The sequence below is a fragment of the Phalacrocorax aristotelis genome, chromosome 12, assembly GCF_949628215.1.
Source record: "Phalacrocorax aristotelis chromosome 12, bGulAri2.1, whole genome shotgun sequence".
Classification (NCBI taxonomy): Eukaryota; Metazoa; Chordata; class Aves; order Suliformes; family Phalacrocoracidae; genus Phalacrocorax; species Phalacrocorax aristotelis.
In genome coordinates this window covers 9,727,397-9,748,453 of record NC_134287.1, presented here as the reverse complement: position 1 = coordinate 9,748,453, position 21,057 = coordinate 9,727,397, and the positions used below count along the sequence as shown (strand labels likewise).

General features: G+C 39.6%; 1 protein-coding gene across 5 annotated transcripts in view; it reads left to right on the top strand.

Annotated features, from left to right (window-relative positions):
- The window catches only part of STN1 (STN1 subunit of CST complex), a 44,744-nt gene that overhangs the window by 12,745 nt on the left and 10,942 nt on the right, over positions 1-21,057 (top strand). For 4 of the 5 annotated variants that reach the window (XM_075107535.1, XM_075107537.1, XM_075107536.1 and 1 more), the window contains 6 exons: positions 1,994-2,133; positions 6,792-6,887; positions 11,484-11,555; positions 13,347-13,508; positions 14,778-14,889; positions 15,656-15,818. In XM_075107535.1, the coding sequence (XP_074963636.1) occupies positions 2,001-2,133; positions 6,792-6,887; positions 11,484-11,555; positions 13,347-13,508; positions 14,778-14,889; positions 15,656-15,818 (738 nt within the window). In that variant the 5' untranslated portion in view covers positions 1,994-2,000. The remainder of the gene's footprint in view (positions 1-1,993; positions 2,134-6,791; positions 6,888-11,483; positions 11,556-13,346; positions 13,509-14,777; positions 14,890-15,655; positions 15,819-21,057) is intronic. The other variant, XM_075107540.1, reaches the window with a different exon arrangement.

The following is a 21,057-nucleotide window of genomic DNA, read 5'->3' as shown; positions in this document are numbered from 1 at the left end:
TGCATTTAAAACAAAATGCCGAAAGGGATGACTTTTTGCTAGGACCCTGTATTGTTTGTATTGCTATGCCTTATCACCATCTTTCAGCAAAAGCCAGTTTAATCCTTAAACATTTGTACATATGTTATCTGTTCAGAATTGTCTATTGTTAACTATCTGTGTTCTCATTGAGTATAATGCTGTGCATCTCCACAATGCCTGCTGTTTGCCCCTTGGATCTTCCTTGTACAGGGTAGCTGTTATCTTCCCTGCTGATAGCATATCACCAGTGGTACCAGTTAAGAGCTGAAAACACTTCCAGCATAATGGAAAGTTCCACTTTCGCCAGGATGACTCACTAATTAATTAACCTGAGATATTCTGCTCGGGATGGAGAGGCTTCCTGTGCCAATTTAAGAAAAAGTTACGGGAAGATACTATTATATAGCAAAAGAGAAGCTGGTTGGAGGAATGCTTGGGAAAGTTTATGATCTAAATTTGACATAGAGTATAGCAAGCAACTGGAGAACTGCCATATGGAGGAATAACAGCTTTGCATTATTAAGATCATACAGTTAACAGCTTAGTTTATAAATTTCTACTGAGCAGTGACTGCAGAAAAAGTGTGCTTCATGGGGAGGCTTGAGTGAAAAAAGGATGATGAGATGCTTTTGAGTAGACATTGCATGTGCAAAAGGGATAGATTGGGAAAAGCTGCTGGTAGCAGGGAGAGAGACATAAATACAGGTGTAAACACAACTATTTTCTTTGTTACTCAAAGGTGAATGGTGGAACTGACCAAATCAAATATTTTCAACATCTCCCAAAACAAATGACCAGGCTAAGGAAGGTCAAAGTATCACTAACCACTGGTGGTTTAAAAAAAAAATATTGGAAATTAATATAATTGTCAGCTGCAGTTCTTTTCACAGTGCAGAGCTGGTGTTACCAATGCTCCAGCGTGTTGTGGTACACTGTTTTTCTGCCCCGATTTAAAGTTAAGTGTGAAGATGGAAATCATGCAGAATCCAAGCTCTGCTGTTTCTCAAAGAAGCAGGATGCTATCATGATATTTGTGGTGTGCTGCCTCTACATTGGTAGCTAGCTAGAAGTGTCTTCTGCAGACTGCAGAGATCACTGGCAGCCTGGAGCAGGGAGCTGCTCCCTCTCAGGAGACTGTAGATGCCAAATCTCAGCCCTGTTACGCACTATTCAAAGTGAGTAACTTACCACCTTTGCTTACAGTTGTAAGTGGCTGACACCTATTTGAGGGTGACCTGGAAATCTTTATTGGAACCCTTCAGCTATCCATACAGGGAAAGCTAATAAAAAAGTGTATTTAGCTTGCAGATGTCTACAAGAAACCTTCCTGAGTTGAGTGTTGGGTTTTTTTGACATCAACTCTGTGATAAGCAGAGAATTGGCTTTGCTAATGGCAGAAGATAGCAGGCATTAAATAGGGAAATCTCAAGAGGTAAAAGGGGAAGTAGCACTTACGCAGTTATTGTACACTGTATGCCCAGAATAAAGAAGGGACAGTTGCTTTTGTTTTATATAAAATGAGCCTTCCACCCACCACCACAATAAAGCACAGGATGAACGAGGATAGTATCTTATGTAAGGGAGAGAGAATGATAGGGGGTTAAAAAAATAGTCAAATGTGCAAAGTAATGAGTTAGTATCCCACAGTCCTGCTCTTTTAAAGAAGTGTTATATTTGGTTCTGTATTTATGGGTCCACAGAGGAGAAATCCCTGAAATTCTAATTTATTTGAAACAAAATGCTGTTGCTGTCAAGTCTCAGTACTTTGAGTAAATCATCAGTGTTGCTGTTTCGAATATTTCATGTGGTGACACAAAGGTAACATTGTATTAAATAAATTCCTGTGTCTGTTCATCAGCTCAGCTGTGTTATTCGGTGTAAAAACACAAGGTCTTTTTTCATTCCGTTGGAATATAAGTGAGCAGTGCTTTACTTGTGGAGAAAATAATTACAAGTTGTTCTTTGTTCACAGGTTTTGAATGCAGTCTGAGTCCAAGAACTATGAAGAAGAGACACCTTCTCTGTACTGGGGGACGGATCCTGTATTTTCTGCATTTGCAAGACTCTATATTAAAGATATAAAAGAAATGAGGGAATCTAAACAAGTGCCAGGTATGTACTTATATGTGCTGATTATGATGCACACAGAATTGATTTATGTTGTGCTTTTATCAAGGGATTGCAGAATGCTTCACAAACACCAGTAAAGTAATTCTGCATGCCCCTAAGCTAAGCGACATAAGTATCTTTAACAGCTCTAAGAACAACAGGTTGTATGTGAAATATATGTGGAAAAATAAAATGTGTTCATTCTAATGGTTTTTCTTCCTCTCATATATATAGATACAGAACCTCTTTTAAGGCAATGTTGTGTTTCCTTTGTGTGGCAGTATTTGTTATATTCTGATAACGTTAATTCTAAAAATGCCAGTCCTTTCTGGCCATATGTTACATCTTTCCACTGTCTCTACAGCATTTGAGAACGATTTTATGCTGCTTCTCTTTGTTGCAAAATTTTGACAGTTGATGGCATTGCTGGGGGTATTTGTTTTACTTTTTCCTCTGGATATTAATATATTATAAAACAGATACGGGTTTTGAGGTTTTGTCTGCTAAATTTCCAGGCATGATAGATACACAGCATTCTTCATACATTTGAGTAACCTTATTGTAAATTCTGGCATCTGTGCTGAAACATAGACCACACCTTTTATTTCCTAACCATTGTTGGAAATTGTATGCTTTGCAGTCTGTTTCCTGCTGGTCTTCAGCCAATATCACCCACATGTGTACATTGTCTAAAGCAACATGGGTCTGACCTTGAATTTCTGTTTTCACTACAATTTAAATAGACTGCAGTATGTTTTCTGCTGTAGAAGGGTTCATTACACCAAACTGAAGCTTGACAAGGTGCAAGATGGTCAGGGAGGAACCCAATGAACTTAAAATCAATGAGAAAAGCAGTAAACCCTAAGCAGTGTGAGCGTGTTTGGTTTGGTTTTGGTGTTGGGTTTTAGTTTGTGGGGTTTTTTTGGTGGTTTTTTTTTTTGTCAGTCCCCCACCGTCCTCCCCCCCCACCCCCACCCCCGAGAAAGGTGCATCTGTTTGGCTCTTTGAATATGCTCTGCCTTGTAGGTTTTGTAATTATTTATTTTTCTTTAACACCAAGGATAACAGTAGTGCTATTCTTGCAGAAATGAAGGACTGGTGGGTTTTTTTGCAACCATTGCAACCATTTTTATATATGTAGGACTTCACAAACTGCAAAGCCCAGTATATATACCTCTTTGTTATTTGACATGGATGGGAGACTTCTGTCTTAAACTCATTGCAAGAATTAGGCTACAGTCTGTTGTTGATGTTTGTACTAGAGTGAGTAGTACTTAGAGGCCTTCTTAAAGTGTGCAGTCTTATATTAGTACTGGTGTAGCAACTGCATCTGGTAAGAACTGTTCCTGCTTCAATTAGAGACATTTTAATTGTTTTCAAACAAAATACAAAACAATTAAATGTCTGTAGAATAGGATTGTAGTTTGGACTTGGATATTAGTACATACACACGTGAAAATATATTCAGAAGAATTAAAATTATGCACATCAACAAACATTTCACAAGAGCAGGAACAATCCTAGAAAGTTCAATCCTGCTCTCTTCCCACCCACCCACACCCAAGCTACCTGAATTTTCCATCTCACTTCCCTTCCTATTCTTTTACTTAAGTGAGTTGTCTTCTGCTTTAAGAACTCTTTCAGTTCTGTTATTACTTTTTTTTTTCTAAGATGATCCTAAGGAAGTGGTGTCTGTCATGTCAAGATATCAGCCTTTAAAATTGGTGCATGTGAGCTTTCTCTGCTCTCTGTGCGTCTGGCATTTTGCACAGCTACGCTTGCTTGCATTTTCTAAACCAAACTTTAAAGAATAAGATTAAATTTCATAGACCAAACATCTTGAATTTGGTTTGTTTACCTTGTGCTGTGTATATATCAAACCAGACATCTTTCAGTGTTTCTTATTTATTGGCAACAAATGATAGCACAACAGAAACAGTAAAAAAAAAAAAAATCTTTTCGGGAAGGAAGAAGGTAGGTGTTTGTCAATGTTTCCTGCCTTTAATGGGTTTGTTAAGGACCAGCTGAAGCTAAGTATACGATTGGTTATAAATCAGTCATTAATTAATGGTAATTGAGAATGAGTGCAAAACAAAGTTGTAACTAGGAGGAATGGAAAGAAACACAGACTGAATGTCAGGAAAAACACCCTTAGAATGACATTGGCTAAATCGTGGAACAGCCTTCCCAGGAAAAAGGTGGGATGCCCTTCATTGGGATTGTTTATATTCTGACTGTACAGATTGCCAGGAATTTACTGTACGGAACCGTCTTGCATTGGCCCTGAGGAAATGGACCGAATGACCTAATAAGTTTTCTCTATCCATTTTTAAGCATTAGGATTTGATGCTACAATGACTAATCCCTTAAAACAACACAGAGGAAAGCAGTAAACCTGGCCAATTACTCTACTGCTATAAATGGTGACAAGAAGGCTGGAAAACCTCCCAGACAAAAACAGCAATTGTGTTGTCTTAGAGGCCTTGAAATTAGAGTGGGTGTCAAACTCGGTTGTAACACATAATCACATCATGGAAATTATTTTTTCTCAGAGTTACCGTGCACCACTGCATTGTGACAGCTTATCAACAAGCCAGGGAAGCTACAAATAGCGTAAAAGGAGGTGGTAATAAAGCAGTGGCAAACAGCTCAGTGCTCAGTAATGCTGGTAAAGACGTCACCAGAACTTGCTCTAAGAGAGCTCTGTATCTATAGCCCCCAATAGCACTGCTGTGGCTTCCTGTTGCGGTAACAGCATGTTAATGTATGTGTTATTTACTGGGTTACTAGAAGCTTGACTGAATGTGCTTGCACATAGCTTAAAATGTTTAGTATTTTTTATTGCTACCATGATGAGCATAATTTGAACAAATAAGCTGTCAGGAGAAACAGTTTACACCAGGAAGTCAAGTTCCACAACTTTTAACAGTGTAAATATAATTTCATCTTTCAAGTGAATTCAGGTAGTTTCTTGGAGAGTAAGGGTGGAGTTCTGTGTGAGTTTATGGGGATGGAGAGAATCAGTTTTATCTTGTCTCTGTCACTTGCCAAAACTCTGCTTACTAACTGGGAAATGAGCACAGTAACATGTTGCTTGTTTGCACAGTCAAGAGCTTGGAGCCTCTGCTCCACAGACTTACCCTGGAACTAACCCAGACCTTCTTTTATAGAGATTTTGTAAGGTTTAGTGAGTAATTATATACACCGGGAGCATCTCCACTGAGGGTTTCTATAGCAGTGTTTATTGGTATCATGGTAAATGGAATGAGAAAAAAGTGGACAGACCTGCTAAACGTTCTGTATGCCAGACCTGACCCGTGACTGCACAGTTAGTATTGCCAGCTCTAAGGTGACGGTGATAGATGGATCTGTAAAACACTGCAGTGGGTTTTTATGGGCAAACCTTTTGGTTATGAGCTCCTTTGCTGATCACCTGTGATTTCTTCTGAAACTTTGGGGGTTTTGTCTGTCTTATGTGAAGAAAGTTAATTCCAGGCTCATTTAAGACTGCCAGCTATGTAGGACAAGTTATTTTTGGATTTTGGTTTTGATTTTTTTTTTTAATACAGAACATTTTTCTGACTCCCTTGCGGCCATGTTTCTCTTTCCCTTTGTAAGAATAAGACTTGCCACAGTGTATGGAGCCAAATGTTCTCTTCTGAGTCCCTTGAGTTATCTAGTTTTTGGAAGACAGTTATTGAACATCCCAGATGGCATATTTCAGTAAAGCAGCAGTATTTGAAAACTGAAGAAAACAGACCGACTGAAAATTAGCCAGCCCAAGATATATCTGGAGCTCACTGCCCTATTATTCTCCTGCTAGCGGACTGTGAAGATGCAGTGTATAGCGTTTACATCTGCATTTGTTAACAACATTTGTCACTCTCTTGAAAGGGATTATAGCATGTGGCAACCTCAGTGCTGTCTAAGTCCACTGGGCTCTGATTCCTCACTGTTTCCTGGACACGTTTTTACGTGTTATTCTTATTCAATTCATCTTTATAGCTGCACAAAAATAGCTGTGAAGGGATGTTTTTAGAATGTGTTGTTTCAAAAACTGAAGTTCAGGATGCTGTCTGCGATGACTGCATAGTGTACTCTGCAATCTAAGAGGGTTGTTTCTCTCCCCCTGCCCCCCATGCCTCCTGTTCTTTTAGAAATGAAAGACAGAATTATGTTAGTTTGCCTTTTGGAGGCTCTGCCTTAATCAGGAACAGCTGCATTGTGAGAAGCTTAAACTGCTTCCATTGTGTTCTATTATTTATTCTGAAGCCTGATGATGATGTTAAAAAAAAAAAAAAAAAAAAAAAACCACCAAACAAAAAAACCACCCAAAACAAAAAATAAAAAAACAAACCGAAACAAAAAAAAACCTAAAATACTGTAATGCCTGCAGCAAACAAACTGTTGTTCAGATACAAACATGCAAGAAAACAAGAGGTTAATGAAGTTCTGACACTCCAAAAAAGTAGGCTTTTGATATCCTAAGTAGAGCTGATACTTCTTCCTTCTAGTGTTCCTAGTCCCCATATGGCTAGGCATTGTATAATTTAAGATTTATTAAATATGTAAGAAAGTATGTTTTTTACTGACAAATGTGGCTATGTAGGGTAGGATGTTGAACGATATAGTTGTACTTATCAGGAATGTTCTCTGTCTAGGTGTGTTCTTTTATAACGGACATCCAGTAAGACAGGTGGATGTTGTCGGGATAGTGGTTCAAACGAAAGAGCGAGATGCCTTTTATAATTATGGAGGTAAGAAAAGTTTGTTTCTTCTTGCACTTACCAGCCTTCTAATCTTAGTTACCGTTAGGACTTAAAGGTTGCCTTATTTGACTATTGCCTGTTCTTGAAACAACTGTGCTCTTCTTGTAATACAATGTATATCTGCCCCTCAGATTACTTTGCAAACTTAGGGAAGCTACCATTTATCTCGACTTCAAAAGCAGAGGAAACAAATAGTTGAAACAGAGTATCTGGTTCATTTGGGGTCATCTAGCAAATCGTAATTTTAGTTATCGCTTTGTTGCTGGACTCTACCATCTTCCTCATATAAGTATGTGTGAATATCTATATGTATATATGTATATGCAGTTCCTCTGGTCAGATATAGACAGATTTAACAGTGCCTGCAAATAGAAAGTCACTTCTTCCTTTTTTGAACCTTAGAAATTCTTTCTGACTTTTTATATGTTTTGTCGTATCTTGGAGCCAGCTTTTAATAGCAGTCACGAGCTTGTTTATATTTAGATGCGCAAGAGCCTTAGTGAATCTAACTCAAGCATCATAGTATCAGTCCTTGCCAACACCAGCTGGGAGTTGTCCTCTCCCTATTGCTTTTCCCAATATTCAGACAATTTTTTTTAACGTGGAAACATCTCATTGTCACTTTGTTCAGCTGTCTTTTTCATCTGGAGAAAAAGCAAAGTGGAATAGTGGTTATGTGGCAAGTTTCAAAAGGTGGGGGAGGTCATCTTACAGTAGGAAGGGGAAGCCAAATGCATAGATTCTATTGAAGCACTTGAGGGACTCATGTCCAGTGTCTTCCTCTGCCATGGAAGGTTCCTGCCATAGATTTCCATGGGTTTCCACATGATGGAGGTAAGTTGCAGAGTGCCTCTTCTTACCCAATTCCCTCGCTTATAAAATTGCGTCAGGAGCAAGTCCCTGGCTCACAGGAATATTGTGAAGATCAGTTGACATCTTCACCAGGACACAGCTTCCACAACACCTGCAGTTGCGTCATACTGCTGCCGAGTAGCATTAACTGCTAGTGCATATAGCATACCCTGCACTGGGTGCAGCTGCTTGGAGTTGACTCTGTGCTCTACAGAAATGTCCCTGCAAGCTTCTTAGAGTGGATATTTTCTAATATTTTTTTCAAGTCTAATTTCTGGATATTTGTTATTACCCTGCCATTATTCTAAATAATGATTTGACAGTATATATTTTGAAGCGCAAGTTTCTCTGGCACTTGAAGTAGCACAGGCTAAACAAGTACCGAAGTTAAGAGGCAGAGGTGTAACTGATGATGTAATGAAGTGTTGAAACATAAATTGAACGTCAGCTGTTATGCTTTTATTGCACTAGTATGCAAATGCAGTTATCGCTTCATGAGAACAGAGGAAGACAATCAAAATTACCAAGGCAAAAACAATTCTATGGGCAAGGGTTTCCCACACTGCTCTCAGCATTAGTTCAGATGTAAACTTTTTGGAAATGTTTGACTGGGGCAGAAAATGGAGGAATAGAAATACAAAGAAACTGCAGAGTAGTGGAATTAAGGCCTTAGTGTTAGATCAGCTGACCTTTAAGTACAGCTCTCAGTGAGCCTGGCTTCCTGCTGTCCTTTCACATCCAACTCCACTCTTTGTTCCTGCAGTTCCTGGTTTGAGCTTCCAGGCTACCTGCCAGGGTGCCCCTCCCCAGCCTGCCCTCCCTTTCAGGCAGGCTGACTCTGCCAGCGTAAAATTGTAACTTCTTAGACAGTTTCCTGCTTACAACTTCTTGCATCTTCAGTTCAACAGACTCTGGTTGGTGAGTCACAGAGCAGGCGTTGCATCAGTTGAGTGCTGCGCACTGCTTGGTACTTGCTCACTTTCCGTCTGCTTGTAAATGACCTACAAAGCAATTCTTCCTTTGCACTTTTTCTTTGATAGAGAACTGAAATATCTTTGTGTCACTGCCACTGCCTCCCCTCCCATTTCCTATCTGTCTACTTTAGAATACACACCGCTCATTTTAAGAGAATCTTAGGTCCTCTCTGTGCTGAAAACCGTACAGGCAGAACTGGTGACAAAATCATAATTGTAAGAGAGAGCAAATCGACTCTTTCCTGGCTTAAACCACACAAAAAAAAACCAACCCCAAACCCCAAAAAGTGCTGTGTAAAACCTGATCTTGACATTTTGATTTGATCGTTTATTGCTATTATTATGATCAGTTAGAAGAAGGGTATCTAACTGAAGTGTAGCTTTGAACAAGCTCCTATTTTAGCTAATGTACCTTTCTGACCTCTTTTTTTTTTCTTTCCTTTTTAACAAAACCAAGCCTCACATTTGGTTTTGCTTATACTCCAGAACTGGTTTGAAAGGCTGAAAGGCACTTGCCTTAAAAACAAATGAAAAAAAAATCTCACTGGGATCTCAGTAGGCTCACACAGGCCGTTTTTGTTATAAAGAAATAAAAATGAACACAATTATCTCTTCTACCAAGTAGCTTTGAGAGTGCTACCTCTCAAACGGTTAGCATAAAAGTAAAAAAAAAAAAAACCAAAACAAAACAACACCCAAACAACAACAAAAAACCCACAAACAAAACAAAACAAAAACCAAAAAACACATCCATAAAAAAACCAACCAAACAAAACTTTAAACCCAGGGAGATGAGGATGGGTGGCACAGAGAGCACAGGAAGTTTTCAAAAGCTTGCAGATCCCTTGAGTGCGTTTAAAATAGATTAACATTCTCCTGTCTAATTACAATACAATTGCAAGACTTCTCATCCGTCTGTGCTTCAGGAGTTATTTGTCTTTTTGCTCAAAGCATTTGTTTGTGAGCTGGGAAAACTTTGTTTCAGAGCCTTGCTCTACTGCCAGATTCCCTGTGTGGTCAAAACCAGGCCAATCTCTCCAGGACTCCATTTTCAGCTGTTACACTGATGAGGAGGAGTCTGGCCTCCTAATCCTTCAGTTGTGTTTGTTTCGTTTCTAAGCCCTTCTTAGGAAGCATATCTGTCGCAGTTGGTGCAACAGCCAGTCGCAAGCTGGAACATCTACAAGCTGCAGTAATGTAATAGTGAAATGTCATCTGCCCTATTTCTTATTGCCATTGCTGGCTTGCATGAATGGTGTGGCATGGTATATGGGGGCTCTGACTCCAACAAAAATAGTTGTTTTCTGTCTATACCAAGGAGAGGAAATCCTACCAGCTAAATCGTTATCTGTGTTCTCGTACAAAATTAAAGCTGCTGAAATAACTGCAGACATGGCAGCTCAAAAAGGGGATAGCAATGAGATGAGCATACGTTTGTGATGGAATTTGGAATTGCCTGCATCCTGTAAACGCTGTATGTTTGTTATTAGGAATGCGCAGCTAAGCCACTGGGAAACAGGAAGGCAAGACAATGATTTTAAATTGGACCCCCCAAACAGGGAGATTGTTTCAAAACATGTGAGACAATGCAAAGGCATTTTGCTTTGATGCTATGGTTCCCAGAGGAAACGACTGCAGGTACCAATCAGTACCTTCCTGGTAAACATTGCTGTTACTTTTGTAGTCATGGATCTGGTTTAAGGAGCAGAACAGAATTGCAGATTCCAATTTGTGAACAGTGGAAGCTCAGTCTTGGAGATGGCTACACTCAAGAAGCTTGGAGCATTAGCTGGATTGGAAACGGGATCCTTGCAGTGGTTTGACTGACACTTAGTGCCTTTTTATTTAGAGAGTGTTTGTTGGACATGCCATCTATATATGATCTCTTGATCTGTAGAACAGTTGATTCTTCTGATAGTTATTAGTTTTCTTTGGGTTTTGTCTTTTTCTGCTGTCCTGGACAATGCAGCGCTGAGGGTGGAAATCACAAAACTTATTTTGATTAGGTACTAGCGAAACAGGAAAATCTAGACGGCTCCCATGCTCAGGAGAAGGTGTTAAGCTTTTATGGCAATGGAAGTGGCTTGCATGCCACCAGCACGCATACTTCAGGTTGGGAATTCCTGGCCTAGATCAGAGAACTGCAAGCAAGTGCTGTCCTCTGTCCTTCCTGGTTAAAGGAGCTGCTTTTTTGTTCTGTGGAACATCTCGTATGGGAAAGACCAGCAGACTTTATGCACAATATTAGCATGGAAACCAATGCAGCTGGAGGTAGCAGCACTCCTGGCCTATTCACACAACTGCACCCGCAGTGTTGAAGTGCTGTTTTCTCACTGTTAGAATAATGCTGCTGTGTTTTGTGCCTGGTTTCCTATTTTCATTTGTCTGGCTTCTGCTTTCAACACTGATTCTTCTTCTGACCTTGTCAATGACATTAAAACCCATTAGCATCCAATATACGTACTGAAGCCCCGTAATTTAAATTAGTGCTTGATCTTTTTTTGACAATATACCTCTTACTTTGCTAACTACGTACTTAAGTGTGGTATCTGGTGCTGAGCTACTTCCACAACTGAAAGTACTGTGGAGATTATTTCAGAGGTGTAAGTAGGGGTTGAACACCCACTTTCCCTTTTGGACTGGTTGGAACAAGATATCCTTGGCAGTCATCTCCCTACATACCTATGTATCTTCACTTCTTGGAACATCATTACCTGGTTTCTTACTTTGTAATTCTTGCCATTTTATTTTTTTACAGTGGATGATAGTACTGGCGTTATAAATTGTGTCTGCTGGAAAAATCCCATGGCAGCAGAAACACCTTTATCAGGTAATTTATAAAATAAATAACTCCTCTTTTGACTGCTCATGTCTGTCTGATATAATTTAGTAAGTGATCAAACTTGCAAAAGAGCAAATTCAAGTTTTTTTTTTTCCTCTCCTTTTAAACCATCACATCATACAACCTGGGCCATTTTTGGGAGTTTCATATTACTTTTCATGTTGTGTTCAATGGTGATGCCGGTAAAGTCACTACATTATCACCTCGCGTGCCTTTTCCTTATCTGAGTTATATGGTAGTTCAGTTCTGTGCTGTGACATTGTTCAGAGAATCCTCCTCTTACAGTTCTTTCTGTGACCTCATCCAGTGATGAGCTAGGCTGGGACTCTGCCACGTGCCACAGCTTCTGTTTCCAAAGTCAATCCATTGGCCAGCAATGTGGTCTATGTTTCCCACGCTTGTGATACAGTGGTTTTAGGATTCATCTTCTCTTTGTATTCATATTCTTCTCCTGCTCATGCATGCACTGTCAGTGATGAACTCGAAAGTACCATAAAACCCTGTGGGAGAATGCCAGCGGTATTTTATGATTTGGGAAAGTTCTAAACGTGCAGAAATTTTGCATTTGAAAGTAATCTATCATTGCACTCAGTAACAGAATAACTCACTAGTGTCTGGCTTTCTCTTCACTTTTTCCCTCACCATTTCTCATAGATCAAAGTATGGAATACTTTCTACTTCTGACCTTCTTGAAAGCCCATGTAGTAGATTGACAACCCTGATATGAAACTGGTCAAATCTTGCTAGAATAAATGTTACTAGTGTCATCTGCCAGCGTTAGGGTTACCTATGCACAGAATGGGGAAAGAAAGCTTGATGTAAAAGTTAAAAACTCTGATGTCTGTGGAACAAGCCCATGTATACAGACAGATAACTCACAGTTACTTACCTTTAGCAATGAAATGACAAATAGTATAACGATCCCAACAGGAACTGGAATCTAGAAGACAGCTCTTGCTTTTAGAGAGGTGATGTTGTGGCACAGCTTTCCAAAAAAATAATGGGGACCCACAATCAAATCAGTTTTTTATGAGGAACATAAATTCATTAAAGGAATTGGATTAAATACTGCTTGAAATAGAACGAGGACCCAGAATGCTTGTTTCAGCCTTGTGTTCTTCTTTTACATGTACATCAGTAGTGCTTGTATGGACGCTATGTTATAAATGGAAATTAATTCTTCTGTATCTGCTAAAGAAAACAGCTCCTAGGGGGCACAGGAAACTTTCTTTCAGCCTTTTGCAATTTTGATGGGGGATGCTTGGATTGTTAATCAGGTTTTAAGTTACAAAGAATTTACTGTCCTGTAAGGGTGTGTTCATGTAAATGTGAAGTTCTGTCAAGTTGCATTCACCTCAGTGTAAACATCAAATTTCGTAACATGAATGCTTTGGCCCCACCTCAGATGACTCATGTTTTTTAATGTAAAAAGTTCAGCTGACCTTTCTTTTCCCCTCTCATCCATGTTAGCATGGCAAAATAAAAAAAATTACAAAACCCACTTCAAATTAGGGTTTCAATTTTGCAACCCATCTACGACATTTTCAGTGGTAAATCAGTATCTTCTCCCTCTTACGCTTTCCCCAGGTGAACTGTTTAAATAAATATAATACTGTAAACTACCTTTGTCACCCAAAAGTTTTGCTATTCAGAAAACATGGTATCTGGGACCTTACACCTTTTTTAGTAGACTCCTGTGATGCTTAGGTGTTTGGATGAATGCAAAAGGACACTCCTCTTGGCCTTAATGCCTGATCTCCTCTCCTCCACTTCTTACAGGTCGTCCAAGCACACCCAGCAGTCTTACTGTTTTTGGACAGATAAAGAAACTCCAAGAACTGGTGAGCCAGAAAACCAAATTGGAGATTGGGGATATTGTCAGGGTCAGAGGTCACATCCGAACCTACAGGCAACAAAGAGAAATTCAGGCTTCATGTTTTTGTGAGTGTTATGGATCTGTGACATATGTAACTTAATTACCTGAATTTGTGAGATCTAAGCTGTATGTGATCCATTGAATAATTTCCACTTTATTTTCTGGCATCTAATTTTTCTAAAGAGGTTTTAATCTGCATGTGTTTATTTCGATTTTAGCAGTGTAAGGTCAGAAGTTGCACTACTTCATGTGTGGGATTTGATTGCCTGTAAACCAGGCATTCCTGGAAAAACCTATAAAAGAAGACTAGCATGCATACAAGAATGGTATGCAGATAGTGTGGTTGGGTATCTGTGAGAGTGACTTGCTCCTCAGTTTTCTTTGTGTTGAACAACAGCCAAAGCCCATGGGAAGGGAGCTGTTGACCTTTTTATGTCACACTTCTTCAAGAGCATTGGCTGCTTTGGAGAAATGGTTGCTTTTTGTCACAGCCTGTATAATACGTTCGTTCCATGGGCAGACAGCAGCACGTGGGCACATTGTACCGCTGGAGCCCAGGTTCCCCTAACCTTTCTGGCTCTGCAGAATGTCTGAGAAGTGTTCTTCGTCTTCAGTCACTTGGGCACAGATCTGCAGGTGCTGCCCCTCTATCAGACAGCTCTATGGCCAACGAGGTTCTGCAGTCCACTGTTTACACCCCAGGAGCTTCCAGTTACATAACAACTTCTCTCCTCCATGTCTGTGCTGTTGTGTAAGAGTTGGTTTTCCCAGTGAAATCTTTGAGAGACAATACTGAAATGATTGCTTTGGTGGGGGGAAGCCCATCTTTTAAAAGTTCTGTGTAGCTCAGATAAAAAACCTGTAGATTTTTCAGCTCTAGCTAAAATCTGAGAGGGGATTCAACTCTCCTTTCCAGATAGAAGATTTATGACTATATAACCCTTTCAAGGGCTGGTAGTGATGCCATTATTTCATTAAAGGAGGTCCATACAATTCAAATAGCCTCTCAGTTGCTTTCACTTTGGCCCAAATAAAGCTCCTTACTATGTGTTACTTCATCTAATGGATAAAGACTGCTGAAAGGTAAAATAGAGATCATAAATTCCAGTTAAATAAGTTATTGGACAAAAGCATAATCTGCAGGTCTTTTAACTCCTTGTAAACTGTAAAAGCGGGAGTGGCCTTTGTGGTTTGTTTTATAAAAACAACAGGGAACAAAATTTGCCAATTTAATAGTGGCATGTGAAGCTCTGTTGTTCTGCCTCAGGTACGCTTACTTAAAAGGTTGGTATGGTGATTCTGGCCAAGTGTGCGTGTTCTTTTTGCCACTCCAGATAAAGTGGAGGATCCTGTGTGTGATGTTCAGATTTCAAGGATGCTGGAGCTCCCCTGTCTCTATAGAGAAGTTTACGACAAGCCTTTCCAAGGCCCCGAGGAGGGACAGAGGTAAATGCAGTATCCAGACTGGTCTTGAGACAAAGTGTGGCACTTTATTATTGTTTATTTGTTATTGTAGTAACTGTGGAGAAAGATGGAACAGGGCCCCACTGTGATTTAGACTGCACAAGCATACAATAGCAGCCTGCTTTTCTCCCAAATAATTGATCATCCACACAGATGAGATACCTGTCCATAATCTGAGAAAACAAATGCAATGCTGAACCAAAGTGAATATTGGGGAGGTCGTGAAATACTGTGTAATGACCTATTGCATCTAGTAAAGGAAGCTGGGGTTTGGAGCAAGATTTGGGAGTGAGGTCAACAGATTAGATGGAGGAGTGTCCTTGCCTGATTTTGGTTTATGTGTAAGGGTAAGGAGCTATTCCATCAAAATGCTCTCGACTTCGCCTGCCCTTGTCATCGTCAAATCACAAATATATAACCTCAATAAACTGAGCCAAACACCCATTCCTGTATTCACTTTAAGAGTAGCTGGGTGCTTATTGGCAGGTCTGTTACATGTAATGTGGTTTCAGAGACTGCAGATCTTAAAATCAGTCATTTGCTGTAACAGCATTGTGAAGAGGAACAGTCGGATGTTTACTGCATACAAGAATGGTTTAATTAAGGGTTTAAACTGAGATTCTTTAAGGACAGTAAAGTACCTTCTGACCTTGGAAAACCAGTCTAGCAGGCTAACTTTAGGTAATTGTTCTAAAAGACGTTAGTAGTATATTTCTTACCTTTTTACATGTTCTATGTGTCCTTGCAGCGGCCTGGAGGGTCAGAATTTCTCAGTCAATATGCTGCATGAGAAAGTGAAAGGTTTTCTGTTAGAAAACAAAATTCAGACCTTTTACCAACAGGAGTTGGAAACAATTGACACTCTGGTGTCTCTGGCTGGTGTGCATCTGCGCAGTCCCAGCTGTCAGGAGGTGAGTGAATGTAACTGTTACAAGTTTTTAGTCGGGGGAAATAATACCATGTACTCTTTTTAAGCATAAACAAGCAGATAAGACACTGGTGCCTTCAGAGGATTCAAAAACCACAAATGCTTTAGCTTTATGGATGAATTATTTACAGAGCTTGAGGAAACTTTGTCACTTGAGACACACAAAACTGGACTGAAGCAAGCCATGTGAGAAAATCCAGTTGTTAAGGGTAATCTTTTATTAGGGCTGGGTAACCTTCGAGTCTGCAACAGGCACTAACTTATCTAGATCTGTAAGTAGTGGCAGTATCAGAAAAGATGAACCCTTTAAGGTGCTTGAGCTGTTTGAGATCCTGAATTTGATCAGGAGAAAGGAGCACAAAGTCTTTGTCTTGTATCTCATTTGAAGCTCAATATATTTATATAGATGCAGCTTTCAAAAGGAGATGAGGAGTGGATCAACAGTGCTCCCTGCTACGTATTTCTCTTGTTGGAAATCCCTAGTTGTGAAAGGTGATGACTGAAAGGACCAGAAGGTGGAATTTAACTGAGGTCAGTTTACATGCAGTTGCATGTAACCAAACTGTTAAGAAACTTTTCAGTGAGATAGTACGCTCTTGATCAACTACAGAATGGGGAATAGAACAACCGCCATTTTGTAAAATGGCTTTATATTATGTGTTATTTGGATAAATTACAAACCAGAATGTCAGCTGGTGTGAAGTAGTAAATTTCTGCAGAAATAACAGAGTTATGGCTTTTACTGTGTTACCAGTGGCAACTGAGATGTAAACTAGTGTTGTGACTCACTTATTGACTTTTTGGTTTTTCTACAGAGAAATAAATCCATAGCAGTCATTTTCACTGCCTGATTCTGATATGCACTCTAAAGTGCATGTTATATTAACATCTGATGTTTGTTTAATTTAAAAAAAAAAAAAAAAAACACAAAAAAACCAAACAAAACCCCACCACCACCACCCAGCCCCCAGAGAGTCCCTTGTAGACAAGGTCAAATAATAATGAAAAGTAGCTCTATTCTTGTTGGCCTTGTTGAACTGCTTCTGATAGCTGTTTCTTCATACCTGTTTATTTTTATTAAAGACATTTTTGTTTGCTTTAAAGCAAGCTTGGATATAACCAATAACAAGAGCTACTCTCATTCTTGACAGAAAAGTTTGATACTAGAATATCCAACATGGGACAGGGTATTTTTTCTAAACTAGCTGGAACAGTATTAAAAGTTCCCAAACACTTCACATTAAAGGAAGTAGTGGTCATTGTGATTAATACCAGAAACTTCCATCTTTGAAGTTTCAGCATTTATAGAAAGATGAAGATGAATAACTTGCAAAGACATTTAAAGTAGGAACTGGTGCAGAACACACGTAGAAAGGCACAAAAAATACCAGCCAAGAAAACCAAACCAACAAACACAATGTAGCATCAGTGTTGTTAGCAGTCATGAGGAGCTATCATAATAATTAATAGTTGCTCCTGACCCTGATGCAAGGGTGTGAGTATATGTCCCAGGAATTTGGGCACACAGGTGCTTATTTAGAAATTGCAGTTCTCCCTTATTGCCCTTTGGTATTAATTCCTTGCAAAGAGGCTTATATATCTTTGCATACAAAAGAACCTGCAGTTGTCAAGTGACCTGAATGCCTTAAGAGGAGCACCTAGTAGTGCTCTGGAAATGCATTTCGTTGTTCCTGTTCTCTGTCTCTTGAAGGTGTCACTTCTCATAATTGGCAAAGGGTCAATTACCCAGTCTGATCCACAGAAATATGTATAATAGGAAAAGAGACAGAAGTCGGATCTTTCTCTTCCCCTCTGTAGTCTTCTGTTTTGTATCACCCTCAAACCAAAAGAATAAAGGGTGCTGCAAAAGTGGAACGATGTTATTTCATATGTGTTTGGCAAGGCAGGAGCTAGATGAGTGGACCAAACTAATTAGGCCACCCCACAACATAAAGACTTGCTCACTTCTTGCACTTTTCCTGGATGTGAAAGGATGAGTTATTTGGATGTATAACTTTTTTTTTTTACGCTGATTCCAGTGTTCTAGAGCACAGTTACTGTTAAACTCTTTTCTTGCCTCTCTTTCTTTCCATGTGATCCTAGGAAATGTGGTACACCCACTTCATCTCTTTCCCAACTTTTAAGTACTGGTACAGCGTTCATCATAGTGGGGAGGCTATCTCCCCATGCAATATTTTCTCCAGGGAGGTGGTAAGCTGCTATGGAGTCACTGGCAGTGGAGCAGAGCAGGGGCTGAAGGTGGAAGGAGGTAGCTGGGATAGCTTGAGGTAGGCAGTATCTCTCTGTTCCTTTTCAGCATTATTGTGCCTGAGTCCTGCCACATCCCATACATGTCCTGCAATATCTAGTTCCATTCCTAGTGGCTCCCCAGCAAGGCAGACTTCTGGCCCGCCAGCACAAATTTCCCTCTAGCAGATGCACATGGCAGACCTAAGATCATGTTATCTGCTCAGACATATAGTAGGGTACATTTGATTTTGTAGTCTACAGAGGATGTGTAAGAGAATTGGAAGGCTTGGTGTTCTTAAAAATAATTAAGAATTAACAAATCTATTAGGATTTTTAAAACCAGTGGAGCTTTATTTCACATAACCAGTGCCTCCCTCTGTCCCTAAGCTATAGCCTTTCACTTATCGCTTAAAACAAATGGCTTTCGAGACTGAAGGTGGGGAGGGTGCTACAGGGAAGACTACAAGGGAAAAAACAGAAAAAGTAATCATGTGTTCAGAGACCCTAAAGAGTGTACTTGCTGGACTTAGGCAATTATGTTTAGCAAATGGATAAGCCTTTGGTTCCTTTTTTTTCCTAAAGAAAACTACATGTGAACTTGATCCATCCAGGTTCTCGACTGGATAAATATGACTTGGAACTCATCAGTTTTGATTAACCATTTTTATGCACTTCTTCCATGCATAAGCTATAGAGTGTGCTATTTTGGTATTACCATTCCAGTCTGTGTATGTCACTAGATTGGACACATACCTTAGGTTGTGCTTTCCAGACTCTGCTGTTTGTACTTCTCTTGATTTGAATATTATCTCAAGGTCATCAATGACAAGTTTTACAGTGCTGTTTGTACTTACTGTATATACACTGTATGTTGTACTGTAGGTATAACGTAGTGCATTGTACATTCTTGATGCTATGTGCTTGTCTTCTTGCCTCGTGAGGAAGCTTCACTGCTGCTTTAAATATGTATATTACAAAGCTTATTATAGGACTTCAGGACTGACATATCCAGAACCACTATTACTAGAATTGTCACCTGTCTAAGCCAAGGATTAAACATTGCATGAGAAATTGCAAAAGGCTATTCCATGAGTAGAATCACGTGTGTGGTTATACCAGGAAATTTTAACGCCATCAGGGTGTGTTGTGATTCATAATGAGCCAAAGGTTACATACTTTCAGCATTTTGAACAGACTGGCAAATTCCGGTACCACTTCATTCTTTGACCTATAATTGATTGTACAGAGAGTTTGTCTTGTTTTAAAGATCTGGGAATAACTGGTTGCACAGCATCAGCCTACTATGCTGTGTGAGACCCATCAGATGGATTATATTGATTAAAATACCAGCTTAATTCTGGAGACACAGATTCTTCTGTTGGCTTTGCTACAGAGTCCTCAGCTGGTCTTGGAAGGGAGGGGAGTGATGGTAAAATCATTACTTAATAGCTGCTTTGCTCTGGGGTGGGGAAAACGTATTTTACAAAAGCAGTGAATGATTTTTGGATGCTCCTGTGTTTCAATGTACAGGTTCATTTATTTGAAAAGTACCTGATTTGGGAGAGAGGGGGAACCCCTGCTGTCAGCGCTTTAGGGAACCTGAAATTGTGCACCCTGAAACTAAAGCATGCTGAAGGGATGCTTTGCAGAGCAAGGTGTGAATGTTGAGAGGTAAATTAAAAATCCAGATTCAAATCTTGCTGGTGCTTTGGATAAGCAGTTAAACTACTTAATATCTGCATTTCTCGGATGAAAAGCTTTGTAAAAGTAAAGTGATAGCGAATAAACTCTGATTCAGAAGGAACTACATTAAAATACATCTTTAACTATTGAAATGCAAGCATTTTTCAGTCTCCTCCTGAAATAAAAGTGGCAATGTGAAATCACATAGGGATTTCATAGTCCTAGATTTCTTCTCTCTTTGTATAGCCCATTATTAGACTCCTGTAGATTTCCGCTCAGTGGACTAAATCACAAGGATAGGTATACATTGTCTCAGAATGGGGATCCAAGGAAATGAGGGCCTAGTCTGGCTTAAAAGAAAGTGATAAGGTGTTGGGAAGTAGTACTATTGACTTACAAATTTGCAGGGTGAGATGCTGGAGATATTTTGGGTGGACCAAAAGAACAGATTAAGTAATTTTATATTGTGTTCACAAACTCCTCAATTTTTGGCTTACTTGGAGGGATGGACAGGAGGAAGCATGTTCTAGAGCACACTAGGAAAAAATGCCAACCTTTTCCTGTCATTTCAGGATAATATTAAAGCCCCTGAAGAGGGCATGAGCCTTCATTTATTCTTCAGGGACAGTCCTCCTGCCATGGAGACCTTTCCCTTGGACTCTGCAGCATGTATGAGATCGTGCTGATATGTAGCAGCTGCTTACCTATTTTTCTCGCTCCCAAGCCTGCCTCTCTGTCTTTGCTCCGTCAATGCCTTGACTTGCATCCTTAGTGATTCTGTTTCAGTATCCATCCAGGCTGAGCTGTGTGTCAGTTCACACAGGGCGTGTTTCCAATTATCTCCCTTTTTTGACGGGATCTCAGTGTTAAGCCAAACTGAATAATTATCATGCTTCTTTGGAGATATTTTTATCTTTTATTTTCTCCCCAAATGTTTGCTTTCACATTAAAAATTGATCAGAGTCTTGAGGTAGTTGCTTTGCTATCAGTTTCTTGATTCCTGAGGATTTATTACTGCATTTGAGTGAGAAGCAGTGTCTCTTCATTTTCCATATGGCTATGAGAATGTGCTTTTCCATTAGCAAATATTCACTCTTCACTTAACCCTTCCTGCTACATTTTATGTTTGTTTCTTCAGTTCATCAGAAGAGGCACTATGAAGAGAAATATGATAGTGGTATTAATGTTGTGACTGGAATGGTGTCCAGATGTATGGTCAAGTTTGTAATTAGAAGCAGTGTCTGTTGTTACCCAAACTGATACAGCTGTGGTGGACCAGGGGACAGACA